Source organism: Gopherus evgoodei, unplaced genomic scaffold, assembly GCF_007399415.2.
Source record: "Gopherus evgoodei ecotype Sinaloan lineage unplaced genomic scaffold, rGopEvg1_v1.p scaffold_32_arrow_ctg1, whole genome shotgun sequence".
NCBI classification, from domain to species: Eukaryota; Metazoa; Chordata; order Testudines; family Testudinidae; genus Gopherus; species Gopherus evgoodei.
Genome location: NW_022059994.1, coordinates 3,521,303 through 3,538,072, shown reverse-complemented (window position 1 = coordinate 3,538,072; position 16,770 = coordinate 3,521,303). Strand labels below are relative to the sequence as shown.

Sequence of the window (16,770 nt, the reverse complement as noted above, 5' to 3'; positions counted from 1 at the left end):
GGGTGAGATGAGAAACTTTGGGTAACGTTCTGCTATCAACATCAAGGAGCATTGGTGCGTGCCCGACAGAGACCCGGCTCCTCCTCGTGCTCAGCTTTCCTGGCCAGTTAGCTGCCACGAGCTCCGATCCCAAGCTGCAAACTCAAACTGCAATCAGGACTGGTAACTATCCAGCAGCTGCAGAACATTTTGGTGTGTGTGTGTGTGTGTGTGTGTGTGAGTGTATGTGTATAAGCATTAAGGTATTTGCTAATAGTTACGGATTAATAATAAATGTGGCATCTTTGTCCTGACCCCTAAAACGATCCTGTGTAAGTTTGTGGGACAACAGTACCATGAAACACGTAAGCAGTATATGGGTGATGCTGCTGTGCAAACTAATGGGGAGACTCTCTGGATCCATGGGCATGACTTCAGCGCAGGCAGCAGAGATCAGAGCTCTTAGGCCATGTCTACACTGGCGTGTTACAGCGCAGTAACTTGCTCGCTGGGGTGTGAAAAATCACCCTTCCCCAAGTGCAGCAAGTTTGCGCCCTGTAACGCACCAGTGTAGACAGGCTCCCGGTGCTTGGCGCTATTCCCCTCGTCGAGGTGGATTACATACAGTGCGGGGAGAGCTCTCTCCCGAGCGCTCGGGGGTGGCCACACTGTCAGATCAAAGCGCTGCCGCGGGAACACTGTGAGGATATTAGTGTAGACTTAGCCTTAGTGATCTGCTTAAACAGACAAAATAATGTTGTACTTTGCCTTAATGTCTATGTGGATTCAGACTTTGTGGTACAGGGACTGTTACGCTGGATTTGGCTTTGGGAAAAGAGCCATTGGGAAACAGCTGAGGGGGAAAATTTGGTCCAAAAGGAAAATTGGAAATGTATCCATGATTGGTGGAAAGAACACCTGGGAAAATTAAAAGTAAGACGTACTAAAAGTCATCAAAAGGGAGAGGGGGATGAAAAATGTCGGAATGATAAAGTGGATGTTTTAGCTAAATTAGCAAAGAAAGGAACCTTTGAGGGTTATGGTAATTACTAGAGCTCACGCCATAAAACAGGAGGCTGAACCTAAAGATGGGGAACCTGGAATATGAAAGGGGGTTATGCAGTGAATAAGGAAACAGGAGAGGTAACGTGAGTACCTGATAAACTTCAAAGAGAAGAGATCATTAGCCTGTGTCAGTCTATGGCCCACCGCGGAATAGAAAATACTCTCTTTCAGGGCAAAACAGATGGGAATACAGTCTAAGGTGCGACAGGATGTAGAAAATTTGGTTTAAAATGGCATAAAATGGGCAGCAGTTGAAAATAGGCCCCGGAATTTGGGTCCCTTCTGGCACCAAAGACTTGTAGGGCCGTGGAGTAGATTTCAGGTTGATTATATTAAGACCCAAAGGGGGAATCCATATTTATTAGTGATAGTAAAAAGAATGGGTACTTGTGGCACCTTAGCCCTATAACATATTACTTGGATATATGGATTATATATGTACATATCCCAACATAGCCTGCCTCTCCCAAGGGGGCTCAGTGACCCTGCTCCCATCATCTGGAAATGAATTATCCCTCAGCACGGGGACAGGTTCCGCTCATGGAATGCCCTTTGTGACAAGTAGTCTCTCAATACTCTGTGCACCCTGATCTGGTCTGATTTCACCCTGTGTATAGGATTTCCCATTCCCAAACCTGACCTGATCGCACAGCTGGAACGAGGGGAAGAGCCTTGGGTACCCGATCTCCAGGCCGGTGAGGAAAGAGAGGTCCTGAGATGCACCTGCACAGGTGAGGACTGCCACAGAAACCATCTGGGGAATGAAGGCAAAAGTGGATAATCCCAAAAATATGGTGTAAGTAAGAGCCCACAGTTCTTCCTCATGTCAACAAGGGGAGGGCTGGAGTCAGCAGATATCGCTCACTGTTTTCTACCCATCCTGTTAGATGCAGGAGTTTCCTTCACAGATTTCTTCCCTGTGAGTGTTTGGGTGGGATCTGGAAGCAGAATCCAGTTGCTGATGCTTTGCAACTTTCCTATGTTGGGTTTTCCCTCTGCCTGTTCCTCTTTCTCCCCAGCACAACTACTCCTGTCTGGATTGTCTCTCTCTCCCCCAGCAGGTGCTGAGAGAGTCGGTGAGAAGGAGGAGGGGAATCGTCATGAGAAAGATCCTGAGGAAGTGGAACCACAATACACATTTATGGGAAGAGCTGAAGGGAATTTTTCCCAGTGCTGGGAAGAGGGAAAAGCCTGGGGAAATTGGCACAGGTTAGAGAGGCTGATGGGAAACCACCTAGGGAAGGAAGTGGATGAATCTAACTGTGGGGGTGGAGACAAGGATCCCACAGCCCAGTGGACAAATTCCAAGGAAGAAAAACCCTACCACTGCCTGCAGTGTGGGAAAGGATTCACTGTGAGACCACAGCTTGTTTTAAATCAGACAATCCATGCGGGAGAGATCCCCCTTCAATGCTTGGTCCCTGGGAAAATCTTCAGTATCTGCTCAGACGTTAATTACCATGGGAAAAGCCACATAGGAGAGAAATCCTATCGATGCCTCGAGGGTGGGAACTGTTTGAATTCAGCATTAATTACACATCAGATAAACCACACAAGAGAGAGACCGCAAAAGTGCTTGAGCTGTAGGAAAAGTTTAGGAAAAACATCAACCCTTGTTAAACATCAGGCATTACACACAGGAGAGAGAACTCATAAGTGCTTAGACTGTGGGAAAAGTTACATAAGTAGGTCAGATCTTCTTAGACATCAGGCAATCCACACAGGAGAGAGACCCCATAAGTGCTTAGACTGTGGAAAGAGTTTCACACAGCGATCATATCTTTTAACACATCAGAGGATCCACACAGGAGAGAGACCGCATAAGTGCTTGGACTGTGGGAAAAACTTCATATGGAGGTCAGAGCTTGCTAAACATCAGAGAATCCACACAGGAGAGCGACCCCATAAGTGCTCAGACTGTGGGAAAAGTTACACACGGCGTTCAGACCTTGTTAGGCATCAGGCAATCCACGTAGGAGAGAAACCCCATAAGTGCTTAGACTGTGGAAAAAGCTTCATACGGAGATCAGAACTTGTTAATCATCAGGCAATCCACACAGGAGACAGACCCCACAAGTGCTTGGACTGTGGGAAAAGTTACATATGTAGGTCAGATCTTCTTAGACATCAGGCAATCCACACAGGAGAGAGACCCCATAATTGCTTAGACTGTGGAAAGAGTTTCACACAACGGTCATATCTTATAACACATCAGAGGATCCACACAAGAGAGAGTCCCCATAAGTGCTTGGACTGTGGGAAATGTTTCATACAGAGGCCAGACCTTATTAAACATCAGGCAAGCCACACAAGAGAGAGACCCCATAGGTGTGTGGACTGTGGAAAAAGTTTCATACGGAGATCAGACCTTGTTAGACATCAGGCTATTCACATAGGAGAGAGACCCCACAAGTGTGTAGTCTGTGGGAAAGGTTTCTTGCGTAGGTCACACCTTGTTAGACATCAGAGAATCCACACAGACAAGAGACCCGACGAGTGCTTAGACTGTGGGAAATGTTTCATACAGAGATCAAACCTTGTTAGACATCAGGCAATCCACACAGGGGAGAGACCCCACAAGTGGTTGGACTGTGGGGAAATTTCACGCAGAGATCACACCTCATGAACAGGAGAGAATCCACACAGGATCTAAACTTCTCGGACACAGAGACAGAAAGTATTAAGGAAATTGCATATAATTGACCTAGATTAAATCTTTAGAGACGTTAGAAAAGTGTGTCCTCCTCAGAGAAGCTAGAGCTTCAAGAGGTAACGGTGTATTGTTAAAGACATGGAAGAAGATGGTAACTGTAGTAGTCTCTGTTTAGCTGTATCTTGTTAGAGGTTAACAATGGAAATAAACAGTTCCTGTCTAGGGTTCTATTCTGTGAATTCAGAGATCAAAAGGGAACATTAACATTTAGATAAAACTTAGTTGTAATAATGTCATTGTTTGTCTCCTGAAAGTTTGTGGTAAACTGTCTTGAACTGCTTTATGGAGAATCACCTCATGCTAATCCATGTAATTATTTACTAGTGGTGTTTAGGAAATAGAAGGTCACTTCAAAAGCCTGTTCATTCAATAACTGTGTGCTGTCGAGACGCTGGAAAAATGATCCTTTCTTCCCTGATCTGCCGAAGCGTTATTCGGGGTGCGAGTGTGAGTCAGAAGACAGAGATCTCCAGTCCCTTCTGGACCACCCTGACATTGAAATTGGACATTGGACTAGAACTTGATTAAATGATTCTGTAAAGGACTCTTTGCAATTCTAAAGCATCATCTCAACGGTGAAACTGACCAAAGGACTGGCTGTATCTCTGAATGTATAATGATCATTTAAGCAGCACACTCTCTCTTTTCTTCTTTTAATAAATCTTAGTTGAGTTAATAAGAATTGGCTGTAAGTGTGTATTTGGGTAAGAACTGAAGTATTCCTTCACTTGGTGGATAATGTATTGGATCCTTTGGGATTGGTGGAACCTTTTAATGTGATGAATAAGATGTTGCACAATCCCCATCATGTTGAAGTGGGCTGTCTGGGAGGGAGCCCAAGGCTGGGTTGCTGTAAGGGAGCTGTACTTTTTCCTCCGTGTAGCCAGTAAGGTATTGCAGGAGCTGCTTTGTTGCTGGCTTGGTTAATCTAAGTATTGGAATAGCCCCCAGTTTTGAGGATTGTTGGCTCCATTCTTTGTAGTTTGCCTTAACTGAGCGATCTGTGTGGGCCCCCGGGACCCTGGTCACAACTTCATAAATGCCTTGTGTGTGGGGAAAGTTTCATTCAGCCGTCGTGTCTCCCTAGTCTCAGCTGATGGGGGGGATGCCCTGCATTTCCCCAGCCCATGGGTGTTGGGGGAAAAAATCCCATGGCTCTGCAGCCACTTCGGCTGGTGGGGAAACAGCCCTGCAGCTCACAAGCTGCCACAAACGGAGGGTGTTTGGGAGTCTGCCAACGGTCCCCAGTCCTCACGGGCCCACAGCGCCTCACTCTCCCTGGTCACTGGGGAATGCCCTGCAGTTTCCCACTACCCGCAGGCCTTGTGGGATCCTTCAATTCCCCAGTCACCATATGTAATTTGCACCTCTGGAGTTCCCAAGGGCCTGCTGATGGGGGAATCCTGAGCAGCTCCTCAGGGGCCGGGTACATTGGGGAATTTCCCCGGGGACAGGGAGGAAATGGGTCCCCAGTCCCCATGAGTGGAGGGAGAAATCCCCTCTTGCTGCCCAGTCCGCCCCTGGGCTTTGGGGAATTATCTGCGGCTCCCCAGGCCCTGCAGATGGGGGAGGAATCCCCCTTAAAGCTCTCCAGAGGCAACGAGGTTGGGAATCCCCCTCGGGAATCTGTCCCCAGCTCCCAAGTGCAAAGTGCAGGGAGGAAATCTTTTGAAGCTCCCTATTCCCCATGGGTGTGAGGGAATCCAGTCTCTGCGGGCATTGGGGATCCCCCTGTGGCTCTCCTGGCCTCACAGACAAGAGCGGGGGTATCGCATGGCTGCCCAGCATCTGTGGGCCTTGCATTATCCCCCGTAGTGCTGCAGCCCCTGATGACCGGGGGAAAACGCCGCGGCTCCTCAGCCCCTGCGGGAGGGGGAGAAATCCCCCACACCTCCCCAGCCACCAAATCCAGGGAAATGCCCCATAGCTCCCCAGCTGCTGCAGGCAGAGGGGATCCCCTCAAGTCCCTGCACTCCCCACTCACAGCAAGTGGAGAAAATACCCTGCAGCTCTGCAGTCCGCATGGTTCAGGGGGACCCTGGGAGCTCCCTGACAGTGGCCACTGCAGGCACCTGAGCAACACCCGCAGCTCCCAGCCTGGGGAGGAATCCCCCAGAGTTCCCCAGTCCCCAGGCGGTGGGGAATCCCCCTCACTGCCCAGCACCTGTAAGGGTGGGGGACCCCTGGAGTTCTGGGCATGGGGGAATGCCCTGTGACTCCCCAACCATTGCTGGCAGAGGCATTCTTCTGCAGCTCCCCAGTCTGCATGGGATCTCCCAGAGCTCCCCAGGGTGGGCCCAGGGATGAGGGGGACCCATGGAGCCCACTAGCCACCACAGGTGGCAGAATAATCCCTGCAGCTTCCCAGCCTGGGATGCATTCCCACAGATCCCCAGCCCCAGCAGATGGGGGATCCCCCCACAGCTCCCCAGTCACTGCCAGTGTGGGGGAGCCCCAGAGCTCTTTAGTCCCCCTGGTGCTTCCTAACCCTTGCGGGCAGCAGAGTAACTCCCACAGCTCCCCAGCCTAGGGGAAGAAATCTCTCAGAGCTCCCCAGTCCTCTGGAATTGGGGGATCTCCCACAGCTGACCCTGTTCTAAACATCTGTTCTCACTTTCAGGTGACATTGTAAATAAGAAGCAGGCAGCATTATCTCCCGTAAATGTGAACAAACTTGTTTCTCTGATTGTCTGAATAAGATGTAGGACTGAAGGGACTTGTTGGCTCTAAAGTTGTACATTGATTTGTTTTTCAGCGCAGTTATGTAATAACAAAAAAATCTACATTTGTAAGTTGCTCTTTCATGATAAAGAGATCGTAGTACGGTCCTTGTAAGAGGTGAATGGAAAAATACTATTTCTTTTATCATTGCCGGCAGAGACTGGATTCCTCCACACAAGTGAGGATTAGGGAGTTTCAAAGGATCTTGTCCTTGCACCTTGCACTGGGAGAGGATTCCCAAAGGGGATTCCTGACCCCCTGGCCTCTGGGGAGGTTTAGGGGGGATTTTCCCCCCATCCGCAGGGCCTGGGGAGCCACAGGGAATTCCCCAAAGCACGGAGGGTGGGGGGAAGGCTGAGGAGCCACAGGGGATTCATCCCTCCCTCACTCGCAGATCACTGGGAAGCCATTTCCTCCCTGCCCCTGGGGAAATTCCCCAAGACCCCCGACCCCTGGGGAGCTGCTCGATATTTGCCTCACATCCGCGGGTCCTTGGGAACACCAGAGGTCCAGGCTCGCATGGCAGCTGGGGAACTGAGGGGGATCCCACAACGCCTGTGGGAGCACCAGGGAATGACCCGGTGGAGGCTGGGGAAACGCAGGGCCTTCCCCCCAACAGCACAGGCTGGTGTCAGAGCAATGAGGGAAATCCCCCCACCCCACCAAGGACTGGGGAGCTCTGAGTCACTCTCCTCCCAGGCTGCGGTGCTGCTGCAGATTCCTGCCTCACCCACACTGGCTGGGCAGCTGCAGGTTATTCACCCACTCCTGGGTCAACTGGGGGTCCTACGGGGGAGCATAGCCACAGGGCATCCCCCGTCCATGGGGCTAAGGCACCACAATGCTGTATGAAACTGTCCCCACAGGCATTTCAGAAGTTGTGACCAGAGACCCGGGTCGGGGCCACACTGACATTGCTCGATTAGGGCAAACTGCAAAGAATGGGCTGACAATCCTCAAAGCTGGTGGATATTCCAATACATACAGCTATGGTATTAAATTAATTCAAACTTATTCTATTTGAATTTTCAGAAGCTATTTTATACATTCAGCATTGTGTGTCCCCACTAAAGTGGCGTTCACTTTGTCGGCAGGAGAGCTCTCCTCAGCCCAGCTCCAGCCCCATAGTGCCGCCCCACTGCAGATCCCCCCCTCAGCCCAGCTCCAGTCCTTCAGTGCCGCCCCGTCACTGCACAGCTCTCCTCAGCCCAGCTCCAGCCCCTCAATGCTGCTGTCAGCCCCAAGTGGCTGAGTATGATGAGGAAGGGCTGTGCACATCTGGGAGATGCGGCTCAAGGCTTGGGCTCGCCTTCCCTCCCCGGCCCCAAACCCTCAGGAGGAGACAGCGCAACCTGTGTCCAAACTGGTGCATTTGTTTGGGACACACCACTTGAGATAACAAGGCTGTTGCCTGCTCAGCCCTCTTTGACCAACTGATTGAGTTTGTCCAGCACAGCGACCCGACTGGGCAGGGCAAGCCTCACGTTTCTGGGGTGCAAGGCCGGGCGTAGCGACCTGTGTGGTGTTGCTGTGTAGGTTACTTCATGGGTGGCTGGCTAGTGGCACTGTGGAGCTGGGAGTGACTGTGAATGCTAGTGGCTGTGTGGGAGCAGAGCCTGGAGGGGGTCTCCTGGGACCCAGCATGGCACTGTTGGGCTTTCGTCATTCTGATCCTGAAAGAGAGCTGAGCACAGCGGGGGGGGGGGGGGGGGAGGGGAGAGAGGTGTCCAGCTGACAGCCTCAACTCCACCAGCTTCAGCGTAGGGCTGGGCAAACTGGGCCCACAGTCAGGGTGCCGTAGCCGGGGGGACGTCACAAGGTGCTCAGGTGTCTCCTTGCCGGCTGCACCACAGACTCCTCTGCGTAGTCCGGCCCCTTCCCCCTGCTGGGCCAGCAGGCTTCTCCCTGCCCCTGCCCACACCCTCCTCAGCTGCCGACTAAAGGCTTCAGCTCAACCCAGCGCCCCCCTTGCTCCCCCCCCAGGAGCTCAGAGCTGCGGAGTCTCTCCCTGCCTGTGGTGGCAGCAGGACCCCCATGAAACCAGCCAGAGCCAGGAGCAAACGTTTGTAGCGTGTGAGTGAGCAGGGCAGGGGGCATTGGGGGTGGGGGGAGGTCGTCAAGCAAGGCTGGGAACAGACTGGTGGCTGGGAAGGGGGGGTGGATGGAGCTGAGCTCTGTAGAGCTGGCAGGCGACTTGTGGGACAGGGTGGCGGAGGAGGAGGAACGAGGCTGGGGGTGGCTGGGGGAGTAGGGTGACTAGATGTCCCAATTTTATAGGGACAGTCACAGTATTTGGGGCATTCTCTTATACAGGCACCTATTACCCCCCCCCACCCCGCCCCCCAACCAGCCCCTGTCCCTATTTTTCACACTTGTTATCTGGTCACCCTGCTGCGCTGGGAAGGGAAAAGAGCAATGGAGGGGTGGGAGGCATCTTTGTGTGACTCAGTGAACTAGCAGGGAATGTGCTGGGGCTTCCTGGGGCCTTCAGGGAGAGCAGCTGTCCCCAGCTGCCCCATTCTGCAGCTGCACCTCTCCCCTCTTCTGCCTGTGCGCCCTGCCCTGCGGGCAACTCCCTACAGTCTCCTTTTCACCCTGCCTCCCACTGATCTGTAGTTTAAGCCCAGATGCTGAGGATCCCCCTTGGCCGTTTCCCTCCCCTCCCTTCCCCAGCAGGGATCAGCAGCAGACGTGGGCTGGGAGGAGGGAAAGGTACACACACAACCTGGCTGGGGAGCAGGGAAAGTTAAAGGAAAATAAAAGGTGGTGGCGTTTGCTTTTCCTGCCCATGATTACCAATATGCCTGTGTCAAGGGTGGGAGCGGGGTAGTTGTACCTGGAGCAGAGCACCCACCAAGTTTTCCCCATGAGTGCTCCAGCCCCAGAGCACCCATGGAATCAGTGCCTATGGTTGTACCTGGAGCAGAAAAGCAGCAATCAGGGCTGCAGAATGCAAGGGAAGGAGCAACCGCTTAGCTGGGGAAGAAGGTGGATTCACTCTTGACAAGGCTGGAGTAGCTGAACACTTTTATTTAGGGGAAAGGGAAATGGTTTTTTCCTTGAAGATCCAAGGATCTGCTGGTCTGTCTCTCCAGCTGGAAGCGGTTTGAACGAGGGAGAGGTCTAAACAGTGTAGAGTCGAGTGGGACTTTAAAGGGCCCTTCAAGAATGCAGCACATGCTTCCTCACCTACGGGAAAGACCCAGGGCCGGCGTGCCAGGATTTGGGGGGGCGGCATTTTACTGGGAGGGTGGCAGGCTGCTCCGGTGGACCTTCCGCAGGCATCCCTGCGGAGGGTCCGCTGGTCCCACGGCTCCGGCGGAGCATCTGCAGGCACGCCTGTGGCAGGTCCACCGGAGCCGCAGGACCAGCGGACCCTCCGCAGGGACGCCTGTGGGAGGTCCACCGGAGCCGCGGGACCGGTGAGTGGCAGAGAGCCCCCCGTGGCGTACCACTGTGCTTGGGGCGGCGAAATGGCTAGACCCGGCCCTGGACCTAAGGCGTCAAAAACCCTGGGGCCGCTCCTGGAAAGACCTTTAAAAACTGCCTTAATCCATCCTAACCAAGAGCCACTCTTCAAATGAGGCTTGGCCGGCACTGTTGAAACCGTGTGCCGAGTTACCCAATACAGTCCCTCAGAGCCGTGTGGGGCAACCAGGTATGGGCTTGTCTACGCTGCCACGTTGTCGACAAAGCTCTTGTCTTTCCCGGGTACTTTAAAAAGCTCCCCTTCCCCATCCGAAAGCCAAAAGTTTTCCCGCAGCAAGTGGCAGTCTGAACACAGCTTTGTCAGCAGCGCAAATGCCGCTTGTGGAGCTGAAAGTATTTTGCCTACAAAGAGCATTTACACACACCGGCTTTTAGCGACGAGGCTGTATGGACACAGCCTGGTCCCTAAAACACACCGTGGTGTAGACAAGCCCTGTGTGAATCAGGTCAGAAAAAAAAGGCTGGTGCCTGAAGAGAATTCCTGTTCTTAGTACCCGGCGCACCCCAAGCACTGCTGGGCTGTTCAGGCCTAGAGGGAAATGTTCCATTTTAGGGAGAATGAAAGATCATTTGGGAGGTGACGGCCCAGAGCCCTGGCAGGCGAGAGTCCGGTGAGGGCTGGACTCAGCCATTGGTATCAGCTATTTTTTTTTAGTCATTCACATGGATTTTGGGTCCTGGCTGACATGCCAGCCACCATGTAAAATGTTTCCCTGTGGCCTTCTGACAGGCACACAGAGGTATGTCACTGCCAAGTCCCTCTCCTAGGAGGGGAGGGGGAAGGCTGCAGGGTGATCTCCTACCTCCATGCAGCCGGGGGGGGCCAATATTTGCCACTGCCATTCTGGAGCCTCCACGTGTATGTATTGACAAATAACACTGGCAGATTTTAAAATATTGTGCACAGAATTTTTAATTGTTTTGATGCTGAAAGCCCTTGGGAATATGGCATGGTGGCAGTATGGCGTCTGCTGTAGCTTTCACGGAGGGAGGAGAAAGTGACAGCACACACCTGTGAGAATGTTTTTGCCCCATCATGCACTGGGAACTTAACCCACAATTCGAATGGGCGGCAGGGACTGCAGGATAGCGTCCCACAGTGCACGGCTCCGACATTGGACGCCAGCCTAGGTACTGTGAACGTATTCTGCCAAATTCACGCGCTTTAGTGGGGACACACAGCACCGAATGTATAAAATCACTTCCGAAAATTTGAGCAGAATAAGTTGGAATTCATTTCATCCTGTAGCCGTATATAATGGAATATCCACCAGTTTTGAGGATTGTCAGCCCATTCCTTGCCGATTGCCCTAATCGAGCAATGTCAGTGTGGCCCCCTGGGACCCTGGTCACAAGTTCTGAAATGCCTGTGGGGAAAGTTTCATTCAGCCATTGTGGTTCCTTAACCCCTGCAGATGGGGGAAATGCCTTGTGGCTACACTCCCCCGCAGGACCTCCAGTTGCCCCAGGCGTGGGTGAATAACCCACAGCTGCCCAGCCACTGTGGACGAGGTAGGAATCTACAGCCGCACCCCAGCCTGGGAGGAGAGTGACTCAGAGATCCCCAGTCCTTGGGACTGGGGGGATTCCCCCATCGCTCTGACACCAGCCGCCGGTGATGGGGGGAAGGCCCTGCATTTCCCCAGCCTCCATAGGGTCATTCCCCGGGGCCAGGACTTTTTTGCTGCCCCAAACAAAAAACAAAACCACTAGTCACCTGCGGGGTGGCCAGAGCGGCAAACCAGAAAAAAAACAACCCTGCCAGGCGGTCGGAGCCAAGGTGCAGGGAGACTCCCTGTGCTGCAGACATGCAGCGGAGTGCGTGTCTGGTCTAGCGGGGGAAGAGGGAGGGGGGAGAGAGAGAGAAGGGGGGCGGCCAGGGCTTCAGCAGGTGAGGCCCCTCCCACCGCGCCGTCTGCCAGGAGGGCTCTGCGCTGCTCCTGTCGGCGGGGAGGGAAGGACGTGGGCTGCCCTGCCTAGTTTGCTGCAGGGCGCTCCCCTCCTCCGCCCCCTACAGGGCGGCCAGAGTGGTGAACCAAAAAGAATAAATGCCCTCAGAGACTGGATTCCCCCACACCCATGGGGAATAGGGAGCTTCAAAGGATTTCCTCCCTGCACCTTGCACTTAGGAGCTGGGGACAGATTCCCGAGGGGGATTCCCAACGCCGTTGCCTCTGGAGAGGTTTAGGGGGGGATTTCTCCTCCATCTGCAGGGCCTGGGGAGCCGCAGGGAATTCCCCAAAGCCTGGGAGGGACTGGGGAGCAACAGGGAATTCCCCCCACCCCCATTCATGGGGACTGGGGACCCATTTCCTCCCTGCCCCCAGGGAAATTCCCCAACGTACCCGGCCCCTAAGGAGTTGCTTGGGATTCCCCCATCAGCGGGGGACTCCAGAGGTGCCAAGCATGCATGGTGACTTGGGAACTGAGGGATTCCACAAGGCCCGCGGGTAGTGGGGAACCGCGGGGCAATCCCCAGTGCCCAGGAAGAGTGGGGAGCCGTGGGCCTGCAAGGACTAGAGACCATTGGCAGACTTCCAACCACCCTCCATTTGTGGCAGCTTGCGAGTTGCACGGATGTTTCCCCACCAGCCGAAGTGGCTGCAGAGCCACATGGGATTTTTTTCCCCAAAACCTTGGGCTGGGGAAATGCAGGGCATCCCTCCCTCATCAGCTGGGACTAGGGAGACACAATGGTGAATGAAACTTTCCCCACACACAAAGCATTTATGAAGTTGTGATCAGGGTCCCGGGGCCCACACTGAGATTGCTCCATTAGGGCAAACTGCAAAGAATGGGGCCGACAATCCTCAAAATTAGGGGCTATTCCACTACTTAGATTCACCAAGCCAGCAACAAAGCAACTTCTGCAATACCTTACTGGCTACACAGAGGCAAAGCACAGCTCCCTTACAGCAACCCAGCCTTGGGCTCCCTCCCAGACAGCCCACTTCAACATTACGGGGATAACTGAAAATCTTATTCATCACATTATGATGTTCCACCAATCCCAAAGGATCCAATACACTATCCACCAAGTGAAGGAATATTTCAGCTCTTACCCAAATACATGCTTGCAGCCAATTCTTATTAACTCAACTAAGATTTATTAAAAGAAGAAAAGAGAGAGTGTGCTGCTTAAACGATTATTATCCATACAGAGATGCATCGAGTCCTTAGGTCAGTTTCACTGTAGAGATGATGCTTTAGAATTGCAAAGAGTCCTTTACAGAATCATTTCATCAAGTTCCAGTCCAACGTCCAATTTCAGTGTCAGGGCGTTCCAGATGGGACTGGAGATGTTCGACTTCCGACTCACACTCCCTCACTCCCACCCCGAATAACGCTTGGGCAGATCAGAGAAGAAAGGATCATTTTTACAGCATCTCGACAGCACGTCTTGGCTGAACAACAGGCTTGTGAAGTAACCTTCTATTTCCTAAACATCACTGGTAATTAATAACATGGATTAACATGAGGTGATTCTCCATAAAGCAGTTCATAGACAGTTTACCACAAACTTTCAGGAGACGAACAATGACATTAATACAGCCAAGTTTTGTCTAAATGTTAATGTTCCCTTTTGATCTCTGAATTCACAGAATAGAGCCCTAGGCAGGAACTGTTTATTTCCATTGTTAACCTCTAACAAGATACAGCTAAACAGAGACTACTACAGTTACCATCTTCTTCCATGTCTTTAACAATACACCTTTACCTTTCGACCTCTAGTTTATCTCAGGAGGACACACATTTTTGTAACATGTCTCTAAAGGTTGAATCTAGGTCAATTACATGCAATTTCCTTAACACTTTCTGTCTCTGTGTCCGAGGAGTTTAGATCCTGTGTGGATTCTCTCATGTTCAATGAGGTGTGATCTCTGCGTGAAATTTCCCCACAGTCCAAGCACTGTGGGGGCTCTCGCCTGTGTGGATTCTCTGATGTCTAACAAGGTGTGACCTACATATGAAACCTTTTCCACAGACTAAACAATTGTGGGATCTCTCTCCTGTGTGGAATCTGTGATGTAAAACAAGGGATGATGGAATTCTGAAACTTTCCCCACAGTCCAAACACTTATAGGGTCTCTCTCTTGTGTGGATTTTCTGATGTTTAACAAGGGCTGATCTCCGTACGAAGCTTTTCCCACAGTTCACACACTTGTGAGGTCTCTCTCCTGTGTGGATTTTCTGATGCTTAAGAAGTTCTGACCTCGATATGAAACTTTTCCCGCAATCTAAGCACTTATGGGATTTCTCTCCTGTGTGGTTTGCCTGATGTCTAACAAGGATTGACCTCCGTACGAAGCTTTTTCCACAGTCTAAGCACTTATGGGGTCTCTCTCCTGTGTGGATTGCCTGATGCCTAACAAGGTCTGAACGCCGTGTGTAACTTTTCCCACAGTCTAAGCACTTATGGGGTCGCTCTCCTGTGTGGATTGCCTGATGTTTAACAAGGTCTGACCTCCATATGAAACTTTTCCCACAGTTCAAGCACTTATGCGGTCTCTCTCCTGTGTGGATCCTCTGATGTGTTACAACATATGATCGCTGTGTGAAACTCTTTCCACAGTCTAAGCACTTATGGGGTCTCTCTCCAGTGTGGGTTCTCTGATGTCTAACAAGCTCTGAACTTCGTATGTAACTTTTCCCACAGTCTAAGCACTTATGGGGTCTCCCTCCTGTGTGGAATGCTTGATGTTTAACAAGGTCTGATGTGTTTCTGAAAGTTTTCCCACAGTCCAAGCACTTGTGGGGTCTGTCTCCTATGTGGATTGCCTGATGTTTAACAAGGTTTGACCTATATAGGAAACCTTTCCCATAGTCCACACCTTCATGGGATTTCTCTCCTCTGTGGATTGCCTGATGTCTAACAAGGACTGACCTCCGTATAAAGCTTTTTCCACAGTCTAAACACTTATGGGGTCTCTCTCCTGTATGGATTGCCTGATGTGAAACAAGGCCTGACCGCCGTGTGTAACATTTCCCACAGTCTAAGCACTTATGGGGTTTCTCTCCTGTGTGGCTTCTCTGATGTTTAACAAGTTCTGACCTCCATATGAAACATTTCCCACAGTCCAAGCACTTATGGGGTCTTTCTCCTGTGTGGATCCTCTGATGTGTTACAAGATATGATCGCTGTGTGAAACTCTTTCCACAGTCTAAGCACTTATAGGGTCTCTCTCCTGTGTGGATTGCCTGATGTCTAACAAGGTCTGATGTGTTTCTGAAACTTTTCCCACAATCCAAACACTTGTGGGGTCTGTCTCCTATGTGGATTGCTTGATGTTTAACAAGGTCTGATTGCTGTGTGTAACTTTTCCCACAGTCTAAGCACTTTTGCGGTCTCTCTCCTGTGTGGTTTATCTGATGTGTAATTAGTGCTGAATTCAAACAGTTCCCACCCTCGAGGCATTGATAGGATTTCTCTCCTATGTGGTTTTTCCCATGGTAATTAACGTCTGAGCAGATACTGAAGATTTTCCCGGGGACCAAGCATTGAAGGGGGTTCTCTCCCGCATGGATTGTCTGATTTGTAACAAGCTGTGATCTCACAATGAATCCTTTCCCACACTGTAGACAGTGGTAGGGTTTCTCTTCCTTGGGATTTATCCACTGGGCTGTGGGATCCTTATCTCCGATCCCACAGTTAATAGATTCATCCACTTCCTTCCCTGGGTGGTTTCCCATCAGCCTCTCTAACCTGTGCCAATTTCCCCAGGCTTCTCCCTCTTCCCAGCACTGGGAAAAATTCCCTTCAGCTCTTCCCATAAATGTGCACTGTTGTTCCACTTCCTCAGGATCTTCCTCATGATGATTCCCCTCCTCCTTCTCACCGACTCTCTCAGCACCTGCTGGGAGAGAGAGACAATCCAGACAGGAGTAGTTGTGCTGGGGAGAAAGAGGAACAGGCAGAGGGAAAACCCAACACAGGAAAGTTGCAAAGCATCAGCAATTGGATTCTGCTTCCAGATCCCACCTAAACACTCACAGGGAAGAAATCTGTGAAGGAAACTCCTGCATCTAAGAGGATGGGTGGAAAACAGTGAGCGATATCTGCTGACTGCAGCTGTCCCCTTGTTGACATGAGGAAGAACTGTGGGCTCTTACTTAGGCCTGGTCCACACTACACAGTTAAATCGATTTAAACAGTGTTAAATCGATTTAACTCTGTACCCGTCCACACTACAAGGCACTTTAAATCGATTTTAAGGGCTCTTAAAATCGATTTCTGTACTCCTCCCCAACGAGAGGAGTAACCCTAAAATCGATATTACTATATCGATTTAGGGTTAGTGTGGACAGAAATCAAAGTTATTGGTCTCATTCCTTTAATGTAGCTACCAAGAGTGCACCGCTCCGGAAATCGATGATAGCCTAGGACCATGGACACACACCACCGAATTAATGTGCCCTAGTGTGGACGCATGAAATCAATTTTATAATATCGGTTTTATAAAACCGGTTTTAGTAACTTCGATTTTGTGCTGTAGTGTAGATGTAGCCTTACACCATATTTTTGGGATTATCAACTTTTGCCTTCATTCCCCAGACGGTTTCTGTGGCAGTCCTCACCTGTGCAGGTGCATCTCAGGACCTCTCTTTCCTCACCGGCCTGGAGATCGGGTACCCACGGCTCTTCCCCTCGTTCCAGCTGTGCGATCAGGTCAGGTTTGGGAATGGGAAATCCTATACACAGGGTGAAATCAGACCAGATCAGGGTGCACAGAGTATTGAGAGACTACTTGTCACAAAGGGCATTCCATGAGCAGAACCTGTCCCTGTGCTGAGAGATAATTCAA

General features: G+C 51.2%; 6 protein-coding genes across 18 annotated transcripts in view; 4 read left to right on the top strand and 2 right to left on the bottom strand.

Moving 5' to 3' along the window:
- The window catches only part of LOC115640675 (zinc finger protein 850-like), a 542,158-nt gene extending 538,222 nt beyond the window's left edge, over window positions 1–3,936 (top strand). Inside the window, exons 14-15 of the mRNA XM_030543551.1 lie at window positions 1,662–1,775; window positions 2,103–3,936. Of these exons, the coding sequence (XP_030399411.1) occupies window positions 1,662–1,775; window positions 2,103–3,670 (1,682 nt within the window). The 3' untranslated portion in view covers window positions 3,671–3,936. The remainder of the gene's footprint in view (window positions 1–1,661; window positions 1,776–2,102) is intronic.
- Window positions 1–16,770, top strand: part of LOC115640751 (zinc finger protein 436-like) — a 452,700-nt gene that overhangs the window by 174,461 nt on the left and 261,469 nt on the right. The gene's annotated exons all lie outside the window — the stretch shown is intronic.
- Window positions 1–16,770, top strand: part of LOC115640827 (zinc finger protein 300-like) — a 308,757-nt gene that overhangs the window by 111,511 nt on the left and 180,476 nt on the right. The gene's annotated exons all lie outside the window — the stretch shown is intronic.
- LOC115640730 (zinc finger protein 260-like) overlaps window positions 1–16,770 on the top strand; it is a 341,512-nt gene that overhangs the window by 169,667 nt on the left and 155,075 nt on the right. The gene's annotated exons all lie outside the window — the stretch shown is intronic.
- The window catches only part of LOC115640774 (putative zinc finger protein 66), a 687,485-nt gene that overhangs the window by 641,710 nt on the left and 29,005 nt on the right, over window positions 1–16,770 (bottom strand). The gene's annotated exons all lie outside the window — the stretch shown is intronic.
- The window catches only part of LOC115640738 (zinc finger protein 420-like), a 31,868-nt gene continuing 28,149 nt past the window's right edge, over window positions 13,052–16,770 (bottom strand). For 7 of the 8 annotated variants that reach the window (XM_030543688.1, XM_030543694.1, XM_030543692.1 and 4 more), the window contains 2 exons: window positions 16,544–16,657; window positions 13,052–15,822 (listed from right to left, as the gene is read on the bottom strand). In XM_030543688.1, the coding sequence (XP_030399548.1) occupies window positions 13,832–15,822; window positions 16,544–16,657 (2,105 nt within the window). In that variant the 3' untranslated portion in view covers window positions 13,052–13,831. The remainder of the gene's footprint in view (window positions 15,823–16,543; window positions 16,658–16,770) is intronic. The other variant, XM_030543689.1, reaches the window with a different exon arrangement.